Genomic DNA, 25,841 nt, shown 5'->3' with positions numbered 1-25,841 from the left:
TCTGTCAGTGACTAATGCGACCATACACATATAGATTTTCAGAAGAGAATATTGATGAATGGACGAATTGGTTTGATGCACTTTAATTTTGATATTTGAATACGTTCATTATGATTTTTTTTATTTGCAGTATTATTGTGTGCGTATAAAACTGTAGTTCTATACAAAGCATGCATGCACATATATACAGTAATTTGTGCAATCTAGACTTCAACTATAAGATCGTTTGACTTGTCAGATATGTAACACTCTAAAGAGGGTCTTGAATGCAGAGTGTTCATTTGTAGGTTCTTTCACAAAGGGAAATTATTGGGTTTGTTCATAGCAGACAGGGAGATGTTCCTTTTTTTTCCCCTTATTTTTCAATCTCTGGCAATTGCGGCAGAAATCTCCTGACAGAACCCATACTTTCTTTTGTAATACATATTTTTTCCCTGTATACAATGCCTACTTTGCTCTTATACATGGTCTTACAGTATTTATTAAAAAACAACAACAAATGCAGTATAATGTCATGAATGTGAAGGTAATGACAAAAGGTATGACAGAAATTGGATTGCAATATTTTGTATTGGTCTACAGTAGCTGACCCCCCCCCCCCCCACCCCATTTTGGAGATAAACAAAAGCTTGTCTTTAATATAGACTAGCAAATGTGTGCCTATTCATTGAATGGAACGAGCGAGTCATTGCAGTGATGGATAGCACAGGAGTGCTGAATGGTACAGTGGCGGTGAGTGCTGAGGCATGGGTGAGTTCACTGGCAGCAAGTGCGGAGGTGGGCGTTGGCACTGTGGCAAGTTAAGTTGGGGCCGGTGGTAGATGTGGAGAGCATGGGGGTCAGGTGCAGTAATGAGAATGTGAATTGGTGTGCAGGTATGGTGTGGGTGGAGGAGAATGTGAGTTAGCTGTGGTAGTGAGAGAGCAAGGGGGTGGCGTGAAGGTGCAGTGGTGGGCAGATTTCAGACATGAAGGGGAGTGCAGGAACCGTGGTGAAGGAGGGCTGCTGTGAGTGGTGATGAGGGGGCTGGTGACAGGCATGGTACTGTGTAGTACCAGGGGTAGGTGTGGCTAGCTGTAACTCTGTACTGTGCTTGCATAGTAGCAACATTTAATTTACTAAGGCTGGGTTCACACACATGCAAATTGGATGCAGGTTTCCTCATATACACAATTGGCATGACAGGCAAGTGTGACCGGCTCTCAATGGAGCTGTCCGGGGGCGGCCACGGTCCGGATTAAAAAAAGTGGGAATTTAGGCTAAAATTCGGACCTGAATTGCACCTGAACCAGTGTGCAGGAATGCATGGGACCCCAGGCACGAACCCCCCGACTCCACATGTGTGAACCCCGGAGAGCTTCCCCTCAGATCCAGAGCAACTGCTAGTGCACTGTATTTTTGCCTTTTAGTAAATCAACCTAAACTATTATTTTGAACATGCATTGTCTGTATCAGACTGGAACTAAGGGGAAAACTTTATTTTTTTTCTAATGTAAAATGAATAACTGGATGACAATACTGCAAATTGTTACTACATAGTTAACCAGTCCCTAGATCATTATCTGCCACAGCTATAACCTATGGCAAATGTTTGAAGAAGTAACTTTAATTAATATTTTGTTTTAGGCCAACTATAATAACTATGCAGGCTCTTTCAGAAGAAGACAGAAGGCTGTGGATGGAAGCCATGGATGGCCGGGAACCAGTAAGTGGCCTAATTTTTGTTATATTTTAATAGAACAATTAAACGGATGCTTTGATTGAAGTGGATGTAAACCCAAACATTTTTTGATGTCACAATATAGAGTATAAGATTTCCTATCATCTGTGCCCAGTCTTGCCACACAGAGTTAATCCAGCTCTGAGCAATCCTCTTTTATTGTTCAGTGAAAATTTAACAGACTTCCAGATAAAATCCTGTGTAAATAAAAAGTCCTTTCCTCTCTCCTTGCTTTGAGTGACAGGTAATTTACATATCTAGCTTGGACATGTTTATCATATGTTATGTTTATCATAATATGAGGTGATCCACAGTATAAAAAGTGAGAAATCCACCCCTCCCCCACATAACACATCTTGGTAATATACAATGAACTGTGAATCACCTCATATTATGATTAACATAACATATGATAAACATGTCCAAGCTAGATATGTAAATAACCTGTCGCTGAAAGCAAGGAGAGAGGAAAGGACTTTTTACTCAGACAGGGTTTTATCTGGACGTCTGTTAATTTTCACTGAAGAATAAAAGAGTATTGCTCAGAGCTGGATTAACTCTGTGTGGCAAGACTGGGCACAGATGATAGGGAATCTTATACTCTACATTGTGACATAAAAAAAAAAATTGGGTTTACATCCACTTTAAATAAGCGTTTTTTCTACAAAATCGCTTCCGGTTTGTGATGTCACAGAAGGCGCTACTTCAACTCTTCCCAGCGAGAGCGGATGTGGCAGGTCGCATTGTTTCGGGGCTCCTTGGTGGCATGGGAGAGCCTCAGAAAGGTGGCAGCGGGTTGGGGGTTTATAGCCGCTCAGATCACTTTTACTTTGCAGCGGTTCGCCAGCTGCAGCCATGTCTGGTATCTGTTTACTGGGCATAACATCATCTTTTTTATATTTTCCCAAGTAATTGGGTTACATATTGTGTTTTTTGCATTAAAATTCGAAAAAAAAAAAAAAATCCAAAAATATTTTGTTTTAGAAACCCCTACGCCAATACCGTGTGACATAAAAAATTGCAAAAGCCACCAATTTATTTTCTAGGGCCTCTGCTTTAAAAAAAAAAAAAAAAAAAAAAAATATATATATGTATGTTTGGGGGTTCGAACAAATTTTCTAGCAAAAAATACTGATTGTTACATTGAAAAGTGTCAGAAAAGACCATGACCTAAAGTGGCTAACGCCTACTGGAAAGCCATCTCCGTCAATTTTGAGGAAGTGAAGGGACATAAAGGAAAGTCAATTTTACTTTATGTACTTTTGCATGTTTTTCCGTTGCAAAGTAGACACTGTGAAGTTGATAGAATAAACATGTGATGTCAGGTAAAATGGTCATTTGAGGTCACGGCAGATCTTCATAAACTCTATATATAAGCGCTATCCTTGATTTGTGATGAATCGTTTCTTTCTTCTTTGCACCATGGCCCTTTGTCCACTAGGTGGCAGGCCACCCTAAATAAAAATGAAATGCTTAGTATTCATAGGCTATAGAAGCGAAAAATCCCAGTTTTTGTTTCCCTTTCAGTTTTGCCCTGTTAAATCCTAATGGACTCTGCTGCTTCGTTTTCTTTGCTAAGTTTAGGTCCACCCACTTGGAAAGGCAACTTTCAGGTTTTTTTCCCTGCCTGTCTCTTGCTGCTTGGTGTTTATGAAAGTGTTACAATTTAAAATCCCAGCACATGGCAAGGGATAAAACCAAAAAAATAAAACATACTCTGAGTGTTTCTTGGTTCCTCTGCATTAAAGTGCTGAATGCTATGGGGTTTTTAAAAGTAGGATAGATTATTTTGCCATAGTGACAGGGAAAGGGCACCTGGGTAATATGGCATGTCCCTTGGATTAGTGTCAAGTTTACACAACATAATAAAATGAATTACACACACGCTTCACCGAGCATGCTCCATCTGTTCAAAGGTAAATCAAATGGTTTTGCGAAGTGCAGTGTGACACTGCCAAGCCCTCATGTTGCTATAGAGATTACTATGGCCGCATTGCTAAATCTGACCTCCTATAAAGATTTAGCTGTGTGTCCACAGAACAGAGTTTGAGTTCTGTATTTGCTGTAAAATGCTCTATTTGAAAAAAAAAAAAAAATGTATTTTCCAGACTAAACAAAAGAACAGTGTGATGGGGTGAAACGCATAATGGCCTTGTTTTGAACATAGAAATCTGGCAGATATAAAACTTTTATTCCAAAATGTGCCCGCGCAACAAATATACTCCATATACAGCAAGCCTAAACCCTCTGTGTATCACTCACTGCATTCAAAAGACAAATATTTAAAACAAATAAATTAACAATCAATTAAAATCTTAAATATATATATTGGTGCACTCAAAGTGAGTCTGTGATAAAACCACATAACCAAGTGATATAAATAGTTTCTGAATATCTTCACAATGTAAAAAGATTAAATACGTGTATATATGTGAAATATACAGGTATATGTGCATTCACCGTTCCCCAAGTGATGTACATAAAAATACGTAGCGCTCCACTCCAACACTCTGGTGAGTGAATGTGCTCACCTCGGACTTCACCCCTAAGCATACAGAAGGTCAAAACGGGCAGATTTATATCAGATCAAAAGATGTTCCACTTCTCCACTTTCATCTGGCATCATAGGTATCTGTTTTCTCATCAATACACTCCTTCTGAAGGATCAGGATGACACTGGATGCAAAGCGCCTTGAGGCGTTTTAGTTCGCATTTGTAGCTCTATACAAGTTACCCACTCACTCCAAGCTCATCCATTAAAATACCATATTATTATTAAAATATTAAAATGTAATATTAAAATACCGGGTGTCCCTCGGAATAAAAACAAAATATCTAGTGCTCTTTGTATAGTAGAAATCTTTATTGTATAAAAAATAGCGTTCAGGCTACTTGCATGATGTGATGACAAAGGGATAGCATATCAGAAAGTCAGTCAGGCCAATATATAGGTTGGGATTTGACGGGTACAAAACCGATGCTCGCTCATCCAAGCTAGGTCAGCGGGCTCGATGTCTGCACCATTTGCGCCACCCTTATGACTTTGGATGGGTATTGCATCCAATCTCGGTTATGTGGTCTTATCAGAGACTTGCTTTCAATTAGTTCACTAGTATATATTTAAGATTTTGATTGATTTTTTTTTATTTTTTTTATCGACTTTCATCAATGGTTTAAGAGCACCACACATTATTAAATCTGGCAGGTGAACTGTCCCACTTTTTTTTTTTTTTTCTTTGCTCTCTCTGTTCTCTTTTTTCTATAAAGGGTAAAACTGCAGCTTAACTTGTTTTTAGCATGTGAATGGGTTCTTAATCCGACATATCAAACTAGTATATCTTTGCCCCATGCAGCCCCTTGCGCTTTACCTGAAGCCATTGTGCAGGTTAAACACTGAGGCTAACTTTTAACCTCAGTGAGTTGAGGTAGTACATTGTAAAATGTGCATGGTATCAAACATATTATAGTGGTGCTTCGTAACATTTGACCCGAAGTGTATTGCAGTGCCATTCATTTTAAATGGCACCCCAGTGCACCTTGCAAGTACACCACAATGAATTGGCCATTTTTAGCATGTTTTATTTAAAGTATGACTGAAGGCAAAAGAGATTCCCTTAATTTGCAGGGATTTTTCCCACTTCCTGTTTGGCTATGGGACAGGAAGTCAAGGTAAATCTCTCCAACAGGACAAAGATTGCATAAACCTTGTAGGGGTTATACCTTCCCCTTACTCTATCCAAAATGGGGGAAAAAAATTGTTCTACATTAAGTGCATTAGTGTTACAATTTATGTTATTGTGCATTGTCAGCTCTTTCAAGATGTTCGATGGATTATTATGCCTACTTGACGTTCAGAAGATATTTTCTTCTTTAGGCTATGCAAAGACAAAACCTACATTGGAAAAGCACAGGTTCACTTAAAATAATAAAAATAAAAGATGCACCTTACAACAATTTGTGTTTTCACCTATGCTGCAACAATCCATGTGCCACAGATGCATTATAGATGGCATTCAGACTATTGTCATATGGGGGGCACATGGAGTGCTGCAGAATAGAATATGCTGCAAAAATCTGTGTTACCTAGACGAATGGTCTCCAAACTGCAGCCCATAGGCCGATTGCGACCCTTAGCTTGCCTCTATGTGGCCTTTAGGACACCGTGCTTCCCACTGATGCAAGGCAATATTCTGCCCACTGACAAGAACAATTAGCTACAATTCCACCCACAGACACAAACAGTGGGGAACTATTCCCTCCACTGATGCCAATGATGGGGCATTTTTCCTTCCACTGACACCTATAATAAGGCACTATTCCTCCTCCTACTGATGACAGGCACTGTCATTTTTGTATTCCCACTAACCACCAAGTCTTGGACAATGTTGACCTCTACTGACATTGGGGAATTGTCTACTCCCACTGGCCACATGTCCAACCCTTCTAAAGTCTTAAGGGATAGTAAATCGGCCCTTTGTACAGAAGTTTTGGAGGCCCCTGACCTAGACCATTGAGTGCAGGCAGCCTGCAAGTAAACGGGCTAGATCGCTATAGGCTGAATTCACACAGTTGTTTTTATCATGTTTATAGAAAATTGGAAAGAAACTGCGCTAAAATACTGGAAACGAGAAAGCTGCAACACAGTTGCAGGGGTATGAGAGTGTTCTATAGTGGCAATCAACCTCTCCTGTTTTTGGTATATTAGTGATTTATATATACCATCATACATTACTTATTTTTGCTTTGTGATTTAAACATTATTTTCACATGTTTTAGCGCGATTTATATTTTTATCATGTTTGGCTGTTATTTTCTTGATGCAACACCTTACCTACCTCCTAATCTCTTAAAGTGATTTTAAATCCATCCTTTTTTTTTTTTTTTTTAAATAACAAACATGTCATACTTGCCTGCTCTATGTAGTGGTTTTGCACAGAGCAGCCCCAATCCTCCTCCTCTCAGGTCTCCCGCTGGCACTCCTGGCTCCTCCCCCCCCCCCTGCCCACCATAGCTTGCTTCCCAGCTGTGCTTTCTACTCATTGGCTGTGATTGACAGCATAGTAACCAGTGGCTCTGAACCTATGAGAAGGGAGCGAACAGAGAGCCGCTGGTCTTGTGCATGGCTCTGGATTAGGCTCAGATAAGTATAAGGTGGGAGCTGGGGGGCTCCCCTTATACTTTTCAGCCTATAAAACCACTTTAAATCTCCGTGCACAAAGATACATAATATGCATTGATTAGCTCGTTCTGCAATTAGTTTCCCCTTTTATTATTATTAGTGCTCTTACTGTTTTTTTTTTTAATTGGTCCTTTATATAAATAATAATGAAAAAGGGGAGGTTGGGGGGTGCAACACTGGAAATTTGTGGTCAGATATTGGAAGCCTGGAAAGAATCTCAGACTGGTGGCGTTGGTCCTCTGCCACTGCTTATGTAGTTAAGTGTAAAATCTGGCCTTTCAATATATGGCAGAAGTACATGAATTTATAATTATTATGATGAAAAATACTTTTTGGTTTTATTGTGTTTATTTAAACCAAAAAAGTATTTTTTACCATAATAATTATATTCATGTACGTCTGCCATTTCAGATGTAAACTCTGGAATTCATTAAATGTGCCATGAACACTCTTTAAAATTGTCTTGCTTCCATGTGACAAATGTAAATTCCTGTGACAGATTCATGTAACTGTTGAAAACGGGTATATTATTATTATAATGCACAGTTTGTGCAGCGTTTTACAACACGAGGGCAGACAGTACAGTTACAGTAAAACTCAATATGGGAGGAATCGGAGGGCCCTGCTTGTTATACCTTATAATCTAGGATACAGTGGATATAGAAAGTCTACACACCCCTGTTAGAATGTCAGGTTTCTTTTGATGTAAAAAAATGACTTTTTGTAACTTTTCCCACTTTTAATGTGACCCATAAACTGTACATCGCAATTGAACAACAAACTGAAATCTTTTAGGTGGAGGGAATAAAAAAAAAATGATATGATTGCATAACTGTGCACACCCTTAAACTAATACTTTGTTGAAGCAACTTTTGATTTCATAACAGCACATAGGCCCGGATTCACATACATTGGCGCATATTTATGCGGGCGTAGCGTATCTAATATAAGCCGACGCAGCGCACAGAGGCAAGCACTGGATTCACCAAGCACTCGCTCCCACTCGCACTTAAAGATACGCTGGGTTTCCTCGGCGTAAGCCAGCGTAGGTGGAAGTGGTAGTGAGCCATGCTAATGAGGCGTGACCCCATGCAAATGATGGGGCAAGCGCTATAGAAGTATTTAAAATGAACGGCGCATGTGCCGTCCCGTGGCCGCATCCCTGTGCGCATGCTCAGAATCACGCCGGAACTACTCCCTAAGATACGACGGATCAGTGCCTACGACGTGAACGTAACCTACGCCCAGCCCTATTCGCGTACTACGTTAACGACGTAAAATACGATGGCCGTGTTCCCTGGTCCATACCTTAGCATGAGTTGCGCCTCATATATGGGGAATAACTTTACGCCGGACGTACAACTTACGCAAACCGCGCCGGTTATAATGCGCCGGGTGCAAGTACGTTCGTGAATCGGCGTATCTCACTCATTTGCATATGTGCATAGAAAATCAATGGGAGCGGCAAATGCGCCCAGCGTAAATATGCGCCCACGATACGACGGCGTAGGCAAGTTACGTCGGTCGCAGGAAGCCTATTTTTAGGCGTATCTCAGATTGTGGGCACGGCGCACAGATACGACGGCGCATAGTTATACTTACGCGGCGTATCTCGAGATACGTCGGCGTAAGTGCTTTGTGAATTCGGGCCATAGTCTTTTTGGGTGTGAGTCTATCAGCATGGCACATCTGGACTTGGCAAAATATTTGCCCACTCTTCTTTGCAAGAACACTCCAAATCTGTCAGATTGCAAGGGCATCTCCGGTTCACAGCCCTCTTCAGATAACCCCACAGATTTTAAATTAGATTCAGGTCTGGGCTCTGGCTGGGACATTCCAAAACTTTAATCTTCTAGCGAAGCCATTCCTTTGTTGATTTGGATGTATGCTTTGGGTTGTTGTCTTGCAGAAAGATGAAGTTCCTTTTCATGTTCAGCTTTCTAGCAGAAGCCTGAAGGTTTTGTGCCAATATTGACTGGTATTTGTAAAATGTTTTATTTTAGAATAATAGATAACAACAGTTACAGTATAACAGATGCCATCAAATAAAAATGAGATATATCATTGAATTACAAATTAATGCAATAATTCGAGATTTTCCTAGCTTGTGACGGAAAATATTGATTATATGAAGACAGGAGGCGAGTATCTTATGCATTATCTTTCTTTAATAATGCCCATAGCAGAAATACAGTAAACATTTATTGTAACTTAAAAGAAAAAATTCAAAGAACTACCCTTCCCAGCAGTCCCTGGGCCAGCGTAGCCCCTCCCAGACCGTAATCTATATAAGGGACTGTCTGAGGTAACCTATTCCTCTTTCTTCATGCGAATTAGTGTAAACAGGAACCGAAAGTCCAATTAGACATCTCCGCGGCTGCCGGGAACCTTCCGACCGGAACACAACATTTGAATCTGGAGGAAACGAAAGGACAAGGCCAACACGGACCAACTTCATCCGGACCAACTTCATCCCAACGGGGACTATAGGAAAACCAAAACCATTCGGAGCCGACCGGTCAGTCGTCTTCAGGAACATGGACCAACGGATTCAGTCAACGGCATCCCGACTCCGGATCTGGAACGTAGTAGGAGCCTCCATCTGCGGTGAACTAAACCCATGGATCGAAACGGAACAGCAATCCCGACGGGGTTAGTGAAAACGAACTGCCGGGGCGTACCAGCCTCCGACTTGCAGGGTGTGTGGTTCAACAGTCTAGAACGAGAGAGAGACAACCTCGTGACAGGTTTGGGTCGGGAGGGAAGATACTCGCCTCCTGTCTTCATATAATCAATATTTTCCGTCACAAGCTAGGAAAATCTCGAATTATACCTCAGACAGGAGGCTCATATCTTATGCAAGTTCAAAGCTATAACAATGCATATATAGATGATAACAAATGAAACAACTACAAAATTGATATAGATATGTGTTCCTCCGATCCAAGCAGAATTGGCGGAAAGCAATCGTGGTTACCAGTCCGCCGCTAGCCGTAAATCCTATAGGGAGCCGCCCGGGGTGATGACCTAGGAGCCACCGCTCCTCTGGAGGGGTGGGCGCCCAACGGGGTTACGTAAGACCCTGCCATTTCCATGATTGATCGTACCCCTCTGGCTAGCGTAGCTGAGGAAACCGGAAACTGAGGTTTAGCGTAGGAATGAGGAGTAGGAAGAGATGCGAAGATCGCAGTGGGACCGTGAAGGACTAAGAAATCCGTAGACAACGGAGTACGTTGTGCGGGGAAGAACGGGTAGGAAAAAACGATGAAGTCCTGCCGCTGTCCTACGCACGACGGAAAAACCCTGACTCTCCGAGGCGGGATCCGACGCCTGGAATGGCCAACGTCGTGACACCCGATATGCGTCTGACGGAATCAGACACGAGGGGGCAGTAGCTCAAACGACAATAACCTCCGACAGAGTGAGATTGTCCCCCCAGTCCTGGCGCGTGGTCAGGACCACTGATCACCACCCAAGAGCGTTGATACCCTGGGTGTGATGGGCGTTGAAACTTAACGCTTACTAAGTCGGTACACCATGGGTGTTATCCCACCGGTAGTAAGTCTACAAGGGAGCGGTAGTCCGAGTTCGCAGCGCGGAAGGCGCAGGGGAGCTATAGGACCTCCCGGACTCAAACGAGTCCACCAGGTAGTTGGTCATCTCAGACGAACGCCTTCATGAGGTTAACTTGTCGTTGATCACCAACTAACCCAGAGTCCTCCGGATGATCGAAATGTATATCTAGTCCCAAGGCCTAGATCAAGGCAAGTGGAACCCCCGTTATAAAAGAAAAGGTCGCTGTCCGTGACCGACACCCCGAAAACCCAACCATGCGAAGAGAAGTAGGACGTGCGTCGTGAATAGAGGGTGCAGATCCCCGTACAGACTGGGGAGAGAAAGGATCCCATAAGGGAGCAAGGGCCAGGAACACTGACCGGTGCAGTCGTCAGTCGATGGAATTGGGCGGGTAACGAGAATTCCAATCTAACACCATAGCGGAAGTGCCTGGGGTACATTTCGCAGCTGGAACGATGTCGCGTTCCAGGCAGAAATGTCAGAGATCTTGCTAGATCCGTTAGGATTTTGGGTCAAGGACCCCCCAAGCGAAGGTCGTACTGGACCGCCGATACGGTGTCCATACGCAAGAACACACCGTAGGTGGACGTGTGTGGCATTAGAGTCCTGATGGCAAGGCGGTCGTCAGGATTTCCACGTGTGAACGTGCAGCAGAGACTCCGCTGTGGGCCACGCCCCTCCTGTGGACGAGGGACCGCATCGAGTACCCCAACCGAGGTGGTTGGCAACCTATTCCAAGATGAATCCGTCGTGGAGTTGCAGGTGGACCTGCCATGCTGTCTGTCGACCTGACGTAGCCACCACCGTAGTTCAATTATGGCTTCCGTGTCCAGAGTGACGACGTCTGCACAGTGAAGCCCCTGGCAAAGACGTAGGGACTGAGACTCTGAAGGTCTCGATAGTGAAAAGAAGCTGGACAAATGGCCTGGATTAACGCCAGAAACAGGCCGACCAGGCGAGCCAGTCCGCGTAAGGATACCCGTCGTTAGCCCAGCACGATACTGACCTCGTGCAGATGGCGGCCAAGTGGTCATGGGTAGCCGAAGGAGCACTAGGTTGGTGTCCACCAAGAACCCTAAAACTCTACCTCCTGAGATGGGGAGAGGATAGACTCCCCGTGATCTATGGGGGACTGTCCCGGAGGCGTGTTCGTTCGCCAGGCGAGGGGTACGAGCCATTAAGAGTAGGTTGTCCAAGTAGATAATCAACCTCACCCTTTGTGTCGCAGAATGTCGTCACTGTATACGGTAATTACGAGAGATTTCTCAAGTTACTACCGGGCGATAACCGCCCTCCTTTCCTGACCTGGAAGACATTGTTGGGGAAACCCGGGGAGAGCGGGTCCGTCTCCACTATCGTTTGGGTGAACCAGAGGCCCTGCAATTCGTTGTCTATTAGGGCGGTGTTCAGGTCTGAAGACCGAGGAAAGAGGGACTAGGTCCATCTCCGGTCCTATAATCCTGATAGACCGGCACTGTACCGTGTTAGACTTTGATGACGTTTGGGCTCATCCGGGATGGAATAGAGCCCTACCGTCTTGGAATATCTTAATCAGCGTGATCCCGACTAGCCTGCCCTCGGTGGTTGGACCGGGGTCTGATTCGGCTAGGTGAGACAGCTGGGGAACAAGCCACGTTAAGATTCGAGCGGCGGTGTCCAGTCGGACCCGATTTGGGACAGGTCAGTCGGCTGTTCAGCGGCGTGGCCTGCTCACTAAGGTGTGGGATGATGGTGATAGGTCCCAAAGATCCAAGGACCTGGTCTGTATGATCCGAAGGACCTCTCTATTCCCAGCTTGGGGGATTTCCTGTGTATGGTGGGATACCCCCAGGGTATGGGGTTCACCTCGGGAGTGTGCACAGCCATAAATGGTAAAGGAAGGGGGTTACGCCCTGAAAATGATTCGGTGAGTTTTTCGACCGATCTCCGGGTCCATTATGTGATATATTGGATCACCTCGGGCGGAGGTGCCCAGTCATCGGAGTGTGGATGGCATATCGCCCCCGGATCTATAATGGCTCTCTACGAGAATCCATAGAGTGTCACCCTGGGAACAGGGTTGGCGTCGTCATAGAGCGCCATGTGCCCACTGCCCTAACACTCATCATCATTCTCATCATCTACAACCTCAGACTCAAGGTGTTAGCCGCCTCAGACTCCGCGGACAACTCTGGAAGAGTCCACGAATGGGTCTGGCTTAGTCCGTCTAACGGATCGCTGCCTCTGCATGTGCATCTCCCCGAGGCTCGGGGGTCGGTCGGAGTCTGGGAGGGCAGTGGGTCGGCAGTCCGGGTAGGGTACTGCCTGGGACATATTATTTACTTCCCCTGTCGGGGAGTCAAGGGCCACAGAAACGTGGCAGCGTTTTGGAACGCCCAGCCCTTCTCAGGGGCGGTAGACCGTTGCCGGATGGTCCGGGCATATGGTGTGCAGGCGGGGGTAACCGACACCATGGTCGTAAAGATTGGTCTACCGATCAGTTTTGGCAACTGTGTAACACTGTTGAGATTTGGCCTCCTAGGACTGTGTCCACCCTATCCGGGGTACCGGCATGAACAATGCCATGATATTCATTAAATTGTAGAATCTTTGTACAATTCAATACAATTTTTTATACATATTTGTATAATTTATTTATATAATGAATATATAATTTGTATAATCCATCTATAATTTATTATTTGTAAAATTGAATAATGGATTTAGTTATATATTATAAGTAATAATATATATTAATAATAATATCATTAATAATAAATGTATTTATTCATTCAATCCTTAGATAGTTATTTAATACATTATTTATTAGTAGTATGTTGTAGGGAATAAATTCCCCGGAGATAAACATGCTATAATTTCTTTATTTAATTTATTGATTTATTGATCTATCTACATATTGATTATTTATTTATTAGGATAAATAAGGTATATGTTCTAGGGAATAAATTCCCCAGAAATATAATTTGAGTATATATTGAATTATTTATTGTAGATTCGGTTATTTAAATTATTTAATTTAATTTATTTATTTATTAGATATTGATTCATTGGAATGAAATATATATATATATATATATATAAATATATATATATATATATATATATATATATATATATATATATATATATATATATATATATATATATATATATATATATATATATATATATAATCTCTCTGAAAAGATGTACTGCCATCTAGTGGTTGAAAGCATGGTGAAACAGCAGCAAGTTCCTGGCTACGACACCGCTGGGAAAGACATCCTGCGGTGTGAGGGGAGCCTGACGAGATTCTAACTCCAGAGGCGAAGTCTCGCGAGACTACGGCCTCTGGAGTTCTTATTGGCCCGAGGTTGTGAGGGACGGAACGGTCGATGAGAACCGTTCTCCCCGTCTCGCTCTCGATACCGAGAGAGGCACCGAAAGAGAGGAGAGGAGAGGAGGAGAGGAGCGGCCGCGGCGGAGACCCCGCCCCCCACCTGAGCGCGCGAAGGGGAGCGTGGGGAGGGAGGGGGGGGGGGACAGTTGCCCTGGCATGGTGCCCGCCGAGGGAGCGAATGAAAAACAGCGCGGATCCCGCACGGACGCCGCAGTGCTCCGGCGTCAAAGAAAGGGAAAAAACCCGAGCAAAGAATCAAAGAATTGGAAACAAACAAACGTGGCCTCTCAAACATATCTGCCTGACACCGCTCCGGTGTCAGGCAGACAGAAATAAAGCGCAGAAACGGGGGATAGCAGGGAGAACCCCCAGTATTCCACATCTTCCAAAAACTACAGAACAATCAATTCCAACAAAATACCTGACACCGGGGCATTCGGTATCAGGGAGGAATTCCAGGGAAACTCCCCATGTTCCACAATACCTCAAACATATCAGTCAAGACTGAACAAAATCACCCGACACCGGGGCACTCGGTATCAGAGACCATATATACAATCAAACAATAAAGGTACATGAAACACCTATCTTGTAAATAATAAAGATACAAGAAGTACCTATCCTGTAAATAATAAAGGTACATGAAATACTTATCTTGTGTGCTCTGCCATGAGCAGAAAGAAAGAGGAATAGGTTACCTCGGACAGTCCCTTATATAGATTACGGTCTGGGAGGGGCTACGCTGGCCCAGGGACTGCTGGGAAGGGTAGTTCTTTGAATTTTTTCTTTTAAGTTACAATAAATGTTTACTGTATTTCTGCTATGGGCATTATTAAAGAAAGATAATGCATAAGATATGAGCCTCCTGTCTGAGGTATAATTGTATTTTTATAGGAGTTGAAGTATTATACCATAGTAATAAGATGGAAGAAGACTAGTGGTACACCATTATTTTGAAGCATTATAGTCTTAAGTGTCTTGCCTATATGTAATTAATATTTTGAGACAAAAAGGGAAATGTGAATTGGTACTTCAAATAACTATGAATAACATGGGTCAATTGATATCAAGATATGGTCTAATATAACCAAAATTGTCAATTCAATCATAGCTAAAAAAAAACATATACTGTAATGTATAACCAAGTGAGTTAAAGTGGATCAGGATTCTAGAAAGATAATGTTCTAGAAAAATAATATTTAAAAAATAAATAAATATTAATAAATACAACTGGGAAATGAGGGAGGGGAGGGATGTGACATTTTGAAGGTAGATTCCACGTATTTTATTTCACTAGTATCCATGAAAAGGCATCAATACCATGACATGAGAACTCTTGAGTCAAAAGTATCTGGCGTATAGTATACAGTCCAAGGTTTCCATACGCTGTCGGATTTCTTCAACTTATTGACTGGTATTTGGAACTGTTCATAATTCCCTCTACCTTGACTAAATGTTCCAGCTGAACTAAAACTGCCCCAAAGCATGATGCTGCCACCACCATGCTTCACTGTGGGTATTGTGTTATTTTGGTGCATTCATGTGCAGTGTTGTTTTTTTGCGCCAAACAAATATTTTGGAATTATGGCTAAAAAGTTCAACCTTGGTTTTATTAGACCATAACACATTTTCCCACATGCTTTTGGGAGACTTCAGATGTGTTTTTGTGAAATTTAGCTGGGCTTGGATGTTTTTCTTGGTAAGAAAAGGCTTTTGTCTTGCCCCTCTCCCCATAGCCCAGGCATATGAAGATTACGGGAAATTGTCACATGTACTGCACTGTCAGTACTTGCCAGATATTCCTGTAGCTCCTTTAATGTTGCTGTAGGCCTCTTGGCAGCCTCCCTGACCAACTTTCTTCTCATCTTTTCATACATTTTGGGGTGACGTCCAGTTCTTGGTAATGTCACTGTTGTTGCCATATTTTCTCCACATGATGATGACTGTCTTCACTGTGTCCCATGGTATATCTAATGCCTTGGAAATTCTTTTGTACCCTTCTCTTGACTTGTACCTTTTAACAATGAGATCTCTTTGATGCTTTGGAAGCTCTCTGCGGACCATGGCTTTTACTGTAGGATACAGTTAAGAAAATGTCCTATTAGAACAGCTGAACTTTATTTGGAGTTAATCGGAGGCACGTTAAATGATGGCAGGTGTACTGACTCCTATTTAACATGAGTTTGAATGTGATTGCTTAATTCTGAACACAGCTACATCCCCAGTTATAAAAGGGTGTGCACACTTATGCAACCACATTATTATTTTTTTACTTCCCTCCACCTAAAAGATTTCATTTTGTTTTTCAACCGAGTTGTACAGCTTATAAGTCACATTAAAGGTGGAAAAAGTTCTGTAATTATTAGACCCCGTTCACACTGGAGCGTATTGCAGGCGCTATGGCGTTAAAAATAGTGCCTGCAATCTGCCCTAAAAGTGCTGCTCTATTGTCTCCAGTGTGAAAACCCAAGGGCAAATCCACCCATAGTGTTGGCGGTAAAAATAGCGGCATTTTACCGCCGACGCTTTGGGCAGCTAAGTGTGAAAGGTGTCTTTAATCTTTGTCTAATTGTTTTTACATCACAGAAATCTAACATTTTAACAGGGGTGTGCAGACTTTTTATAGCCACTCTATATGAGTTTATCACAAGGAGGCAATGTTGGGGGTCATACTGCATGCTCCATCCCCTGTGCATGTTCAGTCCCTGTGCTTCACAGTGTTCTTGGTTGCTAGGTTGCTGTCCGTTTTGCATCCAACAGCAACCTATCAACCAAACACCATCCTTGGCATATTCAGCTGCTGACTGGGAGATTCTCATTATTGACCAAATATTGCTATTGCCATATTGGACTAATGACATCCACCAGTATCACCTGCTCCTACTGTATGTTTACAATCGGCCATTAGCCAGGGAGTCTCCAAGCCAGCAGCTAAATTGGGGTCAAAGATGCATCACTGGTTGATCGGACATCGCAAACTTGTTGTGAACCACTGTCTGCTAATTGACTACTATCCCCAGTTTCGGCTGCATGCTTTTCACCATATTTGTTGGTCAAAAGACAAGTAACAGGTAGCGGTCTTCAAAACTGAAGAAGCTACATGTATGTTGTCTATGCTATTTACTGTAAGCATGTCAGGACTAGGTTGGATGTTTGTTTGACTTTTACTTTTAGCACAGTTTACTTTTACTTTCAAAATATTTATTGAAAATTTAGCAAATAGTCAGTACAAAAGAACCACAGACCGCGGAACAAATAGAGAGAACATGTACAATACAGAAGATATTGAAACCCACAATGTCAATACCAGAACCTTAAGGCTCATTTCACACTGGTGCAAAATGAAGGAAATGTTCTGGACAGCCGCACTCCAAAAATAATTTGCTTTTATTGTAAAATCAAAAAACACACAAAAAGCATGCCACAGCAGACATGGTAAAAAACTGACGCGTTTCACACCAAACTTTAGTGCTTATTCATGCTTTGTGTGTTTTTTGATTTTACAATAAAAGCTATTTATTTTTGGAGTGCGGCTGTCCAGAAAGTTTTTCCTTAATTTTGCATCATTCTATGCATTGCCAGCACACGTGGCTTTGGATCAGATGAGGAGACTTTCTGATTAGTATCTTAGAGCAGTGATTTCTCTTTCCTATTTCACACTGGGTGGGGGCAGCGCCTGCGGTAAAGCGTCACCATTTTTAGTGGCACTTTATCATCCATTTTGCAGTGCTATTCAGCCTCTAGCAGGGCGCTCTGTCAAGGAGGATAGAATATTCCCTAAAACCCAAGAGATGTGCCAAGTTAATGTACCAGAGAGATATGCATATACCGTGTTTCCCCGAAAATAAGACCTACCCCAATAATAAGACCTAGCATGATTCTTGGGGAGGGCTGCAATATAAGCCCTACCCCAAAAATAAGCCCTAGTAAAATTAGTTTAACATTTTTTTTAATCCATTTTGCAGAATGATTGCAGCGGCTCCCCCTCTCCTCCCGCCCAATGCCAGCAGCCCTCTTCTCCTCAGCACATGGAGCGGGCAGACGCCAGTGGGACACTGGCTCCCCCCTCCTCCGCTCTCCTCCCGCCCGATGCCCACAGCCCCTACCTGCTCAGCGTACAGAGCGGGCAGACGCCAGCAGGACACCGGCTCCTCCCTCTACTGCTCTCTTCATGCCCGACGCCCGCGGCCCCCTCCCCAGTGCATGGAGCAGGCCGACGCCAGCGGCGATCCTGTAGCAGAGAAGAGCCCAGGCAGACCATGCGACAGCCAGGAAAATCAGGGAAGCTGCAAGAAAGATACCCACTTTAGGATCATTGTACATACCATAGTTAAATAAGACACCCCCCGAAAATAAGCCCTAGTGTGTTTTAGGTTGCCAAAATTAATATAAGACCCGGGCTTATTTTCGGGGAAACACGGTATGTGGCCCATGGGTCCCAGGTCTGTTCAAAACACTGCAAGCACAAACGGCATATCCAGAGACTGATTGTAATGATTGATATTCTTTAAAGTTTAGCGCTGTTATGAGTTTTTACAGACAGTGCTTAACTGTACCTATGCTTTAAGTTTGGAATAATGGAGGCTTTTAACCCCTGTCATATTTTAATGGAGGCTTTTGGAGGCTTTTAACCCCTGTCAGATTTTAATGGAGGCTTTTAACCTCTGTCAGATTTTTTGCCATCTGTGTCGCCATTGGGTAGATAGTTTTTTTTCACTTCCTGTTCCAAAGCCAAAACAAAGTGAGGAAATCCCCTGTTGTCACTAGGGTCACCATAATAAGTAATACGTTTTTTCTATTGGAAGATTTACCCTTTATTCCTGTTCCAGAGACAATCCAAATTTGGGGATTTTCTGAAAGGGGATTGGTGAAAACGACAATAAAAACCTGAAAGATGTTCTAATGCCTCTTTATTAAATACAAAACTAAATAAAATATAAAGTAAAAGTTTTCTCTTTAGTTAGACCCCTTTCACACTGGGGCCATCAGAGTGTTAGCGGTAACGCACCACTGTTTAAGCGGCATCTTTCGGCCGCTAGCGGGGCACTTTTAACCCCTGCTAGCGGCCGAAGAAAGAGTTAAAAGCGCTCCCAAACCACCCCAAAGATGCTGCTTGCAGGGCTTTTCCCGACGTCCTGCAAGCACACCGCCCCAGTGTGAAAAGTCACACTGAAATAAATGGGAGGCGGTTTTCAGGTGCCAACACCTGAAAATCGCCTCAGTGTGAAAGGGGTCTCATACTTAAAGTCCCCTTGCACACTGGGCTGTATAGGAACACTGCATCCCTCCCAGTGTTTTAGTGCATTCGGGATGGACAGGTGCAGTTTCCACACTCCCACACTTTCCACTGGCAGGATGTAGCTGTACAGGGCTGAACGTTGTACCTAGAGATAAGACCTGTGTTTCAGTCTTTTGTCCCTGAACACACAGGGCCCCAAATACATTGTATCACTTGGTACATCATTCAGCCTGCCATAGATTTTGACAGGCTGCCTGCAGCAGAGCTGAACATTAGCACCTGTGCCTCCCTGGGGCCCTGCTCCTAGACGGTGCCATGTGTAAGGGGCCTGTGGCCTCATTCATTCTGGCACTTTCAAACCTGCATTTATATACGTTGTGACAGTGGTAGGCCCTGCCACTATATAAATGGATATAGAGCTGTATATTGTGAATTGTCCTCATCTGATAAATACATAAATATGCAGTCTCTATCTTGGCATTGGTTCCATTCATTCAACGAAACCGTATACCTTCAGATGTTGCTTAAAGTGGAACTGTACTGCATCTGAGCACCACAAACCAAAGATGCTAAATAATAAATGTTTGTTAGTTAAAGCAAACCCCCCATCCATCCATGTCTTCATGCTTTAATTTGCTGAGAAATCAATTAGAAAACACCCTTTTAGCATTTCTGGCAGTGACCATCTTGATAAAGTGCAGATGATTCACTTAACATTTACTTCCTTGAATCCATCAGCCCTTAGCTCAGGCATGGGCTGAGCTGAGAATCCCCCCCCCCCTTCCTGAAAACTCCTGGGATGTATGACATAATTTACCTAGGCATATAAACCAGGGAGTAACTGAAGAAATACAAAGCAACTTTTAAAACAAGTAATATTAAAATATGAAATGCTTTCCTATCTATTTACTAATGCTAGCAGCTTAAGGATTGGAAGTAGTCCATCGAGAGAGTGAAGTTCCACTTAAGTGCAGTTTGACATTTTAGATGGCAAGTGTCAGATCTTCATCGTTCTTCACCTGAAGAATACAGGTTAAAATCAAGCATCTTTCTATAAGAATCTTGATCCTATGCACCCAAATTCATTTAAAGGGTAACTCTACTTACATGGGGAAAAAAATTGCAAATAAAAATTTTTTAATATAGCATATACAATTGCGACACAAGTCAAATTGTAATTGAATGTTATTAAAAATGCCCTTTCCTTTTGAATCTGCAGCGTTGTAAGTTTCTCTAACATGCAATGCAATATGGCTACCTGGAGGCATTCTGTACACAGATGGTGTACAGAACCCCCTCTGAAAATGTAATTTTCTGCTTGTGTGATTGGTTTACTGACATTTTCAGAACTCTGCAGTAAGATACATGTCAGAATTTGGACATCCCCTGTAACAAAAATGTTATTTCAAATTACCTCCCTGACGGAAATCACGTCTAAAAGGGACGCCGACCTTGCCAATTTCCTCATTCGCGCACTGCAGGTGCAGCAGCATATTGATAATTATAAAACCACTCCTATTCACTGTGCATATGGACACAGACAAACGGCTATTTCTTCAGAATAACAAAAGGTAGGACTGAGTTTGTTAAAATCCCTGCAATGTACATAGATCACCTAGAGGAGAATGCCCTTTTAGAAATAAAAGTTACTCTCAATTCATGTTCAGAATTGCTTCTAAGTCACATTAGCCTGGTGTTCTTTAAACCTCTGCAAATTCCTACATTCCTCAATGTATTAAACTACTCTCAGAATTATGAGGTGTCTATTTTAGTTTTATTGGAACTTTTTTTTTTTTTTTTTTATATATCCAATATCCTGAATCTGTCATTCAGGTGAAATTTAAAAATAGTATCTTATCTCGGCAAGCTGAAAAAAAAGGGATTTTAAAGCACCCCTGTCACTAACCAAAGTTCAATTCAAAGTGAACATATAATGAAAATAATGAATATGCAGAGGATGCCTCCAGTGAAAATATCCAAATTTCCAATGGACTCAGATACAGGCAGCTAATATTTATATAAAAATATCAACCCTTCCTATTATTTGTCCCTATCCACTTTCCTCCACCTTAAAATAAACTTGTGGCTACTGCCCAGAACATTCTGCAAATTAAGATCTGTACATAAATGTAGGCCCCATACCATTTTACATTTAGTCTCAGTCTTTCTTTTGTGCCTATGGAGCCCCACAAATCTTCAGAGCAAGCTGTCACTTTGAAATTGTGAGATATAAGTCTTCCTACACGCTACATCCCACGGTACCTCTCTGTGCCTGGGAAGCTGATGACGAGGCTCAAGCCTGAGTGCAAATCTCATTTTATACTCTTGTCTATTGAAACCGTTTCATTTTTAAGGGCAACTATAGTACTATTTTGTTGTCAAAAATATGTACAAAAACTGACATTTACAATTCTGTAATGTAAGAATTTTTTTCCTACTTTGCGGCATATGTCGTTCTTTTATGTAATGCCATTGGAACGAGCCATCTACTTTTATTTCTTAATCTTTGAGCTTCATATTCATTTTTTGGATGACGGAATGAAATATTTATTCTGATACTTCTCTCCACTTTTCTGCTTGCACCTTCCTGTATCTGTTGAGTGCATTGTTAGATTATGTAATTATTAGCAACAACAAAAAGGAAAAACTCTTGGGGGTGTCAATCTACTAAAAATGGAGCAGCTTCTTCTAACTTCAGCTTAGGCCGGCCATACATGGGTTGAATTTTCAAAGAAGTTTCTTTAGAAAAAGCCTAAATAAGAATTTTCGTTCGAATGTCGCACCATTAGTGGGCCACCGAAATGGCCGATTTTGTGTGCGGCCTTCAAATTTGTTTGAGCTGGCATGTTGGATATTTTTTGAAAAGCAAGAGATTTTTCTAATCCATGATGGGGAATCCTGCAAGAAATCTAATCAAAAGAAATGCGCAAGAAAAGAAAGAAAAGATTCCCAGCCACAAAAAATGATTTTCTGTAGCAACATGTGGTGAAATTAAAGGCTTGGTTGGTCAAATTTCAAAATCAATTGTGGCACTATCGGATCACAAAACACACTATTTCTGATGGTGGGGGGAAAAAACTAGTTCGGAATTTGACCTTAGTCTAATTGGCTTCTATGCAGAGTTGCACCAGATTTTGTACTCTCCAGTTTTAATAATTAAATTGCTTGGTGTCTATACTCCTCATTACAATTCCCAGTATATATTCTTGTCAGTCTACACTGAATACCGGCTACCTAGGTAAGAATGATTTATGAAGGTCACCTTAGCTTCCCAGAAAAGCACATTGCTCAGCAGTCATTTTTAGTTCCACTTTGATATGAAATCATTTGTCCAGTTCCCTCTTCAAATTAATAACATAAAAAAATTACACTTGTGGATTTTATATTGTGAAAATCTGCAAACATACAGTCTGGTATATTACATTTAAGATGAATCAATGTTGCACAATTACACACAGCAGTGTGTTTGGGAAAGAGCAATTTGTTTCAGAGTTGTACCAATGAGAGATCAATTCATATTACTTCATGGTGTGTTAGGTATACGGCAGAAGGCAAACCGATGAGTGGATATATTAGGACTAAATTCTAATAACGACTCAATGTTCCATAAAGTGTTACTAAGCTTCCCAAATTCACTTAAACAAAAGCAGGGGATTTTCGGTGTGTGTGTGTGCCATATTCATTTGATCTTGCTACAACTTTCTGGATAGAAATAGCGGTAGAATACTGTTTAAAATACTGAATAATATGAGCATTGTAAAGACGATCTTCTGTATTGTTATTGTGAAGTAGTTTAGCTAAAACCAACAGTAACCCCTGGGGAGGGCAGGCTCAGATTTGGACTTGCATATATGTTCTTTTTTTCATCTTCCTCTCTAAGGTTTGTTTTTCTTACATTTTGTTTACATATTTTTTTATTTATTTTTATTCGCTCTTTCGCTAACAACTTCCAGTCCCAGTCCCGCACCTCTACACATGAGCCGTTTTCAAATTTCTACTATGGACCTGTTTATTCTGCAATAACTTTGTCATCAGTTAATCAGTTAAAGAGGAGCTCCAGCCCCCTTCCCCCCCCCCCCCAAAAAAAAAAAAAACTTAGCAGCTACAAATACTGTATTTGCTGACCTATTAATATAATGGCACTTTATTGTCCTGGGATCCAGCAATGTCCTCACCCAAGTTGATTGTTCAATCCGCTTTGGATGCAGGCACCGGCATCGTAAATAAGGGAAACCGGCATACGCGAGTCACGCTGAGCTTTGTGAATGGTCCCGTAATCTTCTGGGTCTTGTCATATGTTATGGGGGGGGCACAAGCTTCCATCTCCGATCGCTGTGGCGCATCTGACCGAAAGTGGCAACGAATACCTGTCAAAACCAGGTACCTGCTTCCTCCCCAAAAGTGGAAAATGTGGCAGTGGGTGGACAAACAAGTGAAACTACCCTCTGAGTGTAAGTTGTAAGAAAGTTGTAAGTGAAAAATGAAAACCTTATGATTTTTTAGAGAAATTTGGCTATTTATAGTTTTGTTTTCACCATTGCACCAAAAGGTGCAATTTAAAATGCACAAATGTGTTATTAGCTTAATACAGGTTAAGCTTTTATAGTTAGTAGGAATTTAGCAGGAATTTTGTAGTATTTTAGTGTAGTATTAACGATTAATATTGCTTTGGCAAACATTTATGCAAATATCCTGGGGACTTAAAAATCAGTAGAACCTTCCTTTTATTCTACTGGTCCCATGCTTTCAGAAAAAAATATGGCTTGGAGGGTCTTTTACAAATGCTCAAAGCTGCAAGGGAAAAATTAAAACCTCACGCTTTTTAGAGAAATTTGGATATTTACATTTTTGCATATAGAAAAATTAGGAATCAAAAATTGCGCCAAAAACATAAGTTAAAAAATAGCTGCTAAACACCATAATCGGACAAAAATTGTAATAGTGCAATAAAATATAAAGTGTAGCGCTGTGAATGTGAATAAATAGGACAAACCATAAAAATGTGATAATTCCTAGTGTGCACATGAAATCATAAATGGACCCTTCACATATATGAACAATGCATATAACCCAAAAGAAGGGAAGGGATATATTAAAGTGTAACTCAACATATATCATAAAGTGTATGAAAAAAAGTGAAATCAACACAGATGCCCTGTATTGAAAAATGAGTTAAAAAGGCAACCAACAATGAAATTGGTGCATATAAAGCATTTGTAAATGGCATAAAACAACTATGAGGAGTAAAATGAAACAATCCTCATAAAAATAAATCATCAGAGCCTAAAGCTTATAGGCACTAAAATGTCCAAAGTCACATTGTACTCTGTACTTCACAACAATCTCTACATGCTTGGTGTGCTATAGGGAATATCACCCAAAAGTGCCTTCACCAATGGGCAGGGGGAGAAATAAATACTCTTACCCTCTGGAGTGGACCCAGCTCACCATATGGCGGTGGATCGCTTGCGCTTATTCACACCAAGGACTGTAGAGACTTGATCTATGGAACCCCTCCTTTTTTCCTCTGGAAACAAACTTCTGTATCAGATCGACTGCTGCAGCATCAGGTATTTGAGACCAAATGTGCCAAGCTAGGATTCCGCCAAACTTGAGGAGCATGTAACAATAACAAAGGGCCTCCACATGGTGGGAATCCAAAAAAGCTGACAAGCTTTATTCAAAATTGTCAAACAAAACCTCCAATACAAGAACGGTAAAAAAATGTATAAAAATATAAAATATATAAAAATATATCCGAAATGTACAAAAAAAGAGAGAAGGTAAATCTTTGCGTGGTATAGGCAGCTGGTGCTAGTGTGCGGACCCGACGCGTTAAGTCTTAAACAGACATCAACTGGGGTTTTGTACATTTCGGATATATTTTTTATATCTTTTGTATTTTAATACTTTTTTTTTTTTTTTTTTTTACCATTTTTGTATTGGAGTTTTTGTTTGACAAGTACAGAGTACAATGTGACTTTGGACAAACCCCCTCCATTTGGATATTTATATGAGGAAATATTTTAGTGCTTACAAGCTTTAGACTCGGATGATTTATTTTTGAGGATTGTTCATTTTACTCCTCATAGTTGTTTTATGCCATTTACAAATGCTTTATATGCACTAATTTCATTGTTGGTTGCTTTTTTAACTCATTTTTCAATATAGGGCATATGTGTTGATTTCAAATTTTTAATACACTTATTGATATATGTTGGGTTACACTTTAATGTATCCCTTCCCTTCTTTTGGGTTATACGCATTGTTCATATATGTAAAGGGTCCATTTATGATTTCATGTGCACACTAGGAATTATCACATTTTTATGGTTTCATTTGTGTCACTTTTTTTGATGGTTTGTCCCATTTGTTCACATTCACAGCGCTACACTTTATATTTTATTACATTTTTGCATATGTTCGACTTTTCACCATTTTGCAAAAAAGGCAACATTTACATTTACAAATATATTTAACTCCATACAGGTTAGCTTCTATATTTAGTAGGAATTTTGTAACATTTGCTGTGTTTTTATCTGGCAGTAATGATTTTAGTGTATTTTTAGCCAAAATTTTGTTTTGATAAACTTTTGCGCAAATATCATTGTGCCCTAAAAATCAGTAGCACCTTATTTCTTTTCTACTGGTCATGTACTTTCAGAAAACATATGGTTTGGACGGTCTTTTACAAACTCTGAAAGCTGTAAGGGAAAAATAAAAAAGCAAAGGAAAAATTGCAAAAATT

At 41.4% G+C, this 25,841-nt stretch overlaps 1 protein-coding gene across 4 annotated transcripts in view; it reads left to right on the top strand.

Moving 5' to 3' along the window:
* The window catches only part of ARHGAP26 (Rho GTPase activating protein 26), a 644,209-nt gene that overhangs the window by 210,469 nt on the left and 407,899 nt on the right, over positions 1-25,841 (top strand). For all 4 annotated transcript variants that reach the window (XM_040344603.1, XM_040344602.1, XM_040344605.1 and 1 more), the window contains exon 11: positions 1,627-1,705. In XM_040344603.1, the coding sequence (XP_040200537.1) occupies positions 1,627-1,705 (79 nt within the window). The remainder of the gene's footprint in view (positions 1-1,626; positions 1,706-25,841) is intronic.

The sequence above is a fragment of the Rana temporaria genome, chromosome 3 (genome assembly GCF_905171775.1).
Source record: "Rana temporaria chromosome 3, aRanTem1.1, whole genome shotgun sequence".
NCBI lineage: Eukaryota > Metazoa > Chordata > Amphibia > Anura > Ranidae > Rana > Rana temporaria.
Note: the sequence above shows the minus strand (reverse complement) of the source record. Positions and strands in the feature narration are given on the sequence as shown.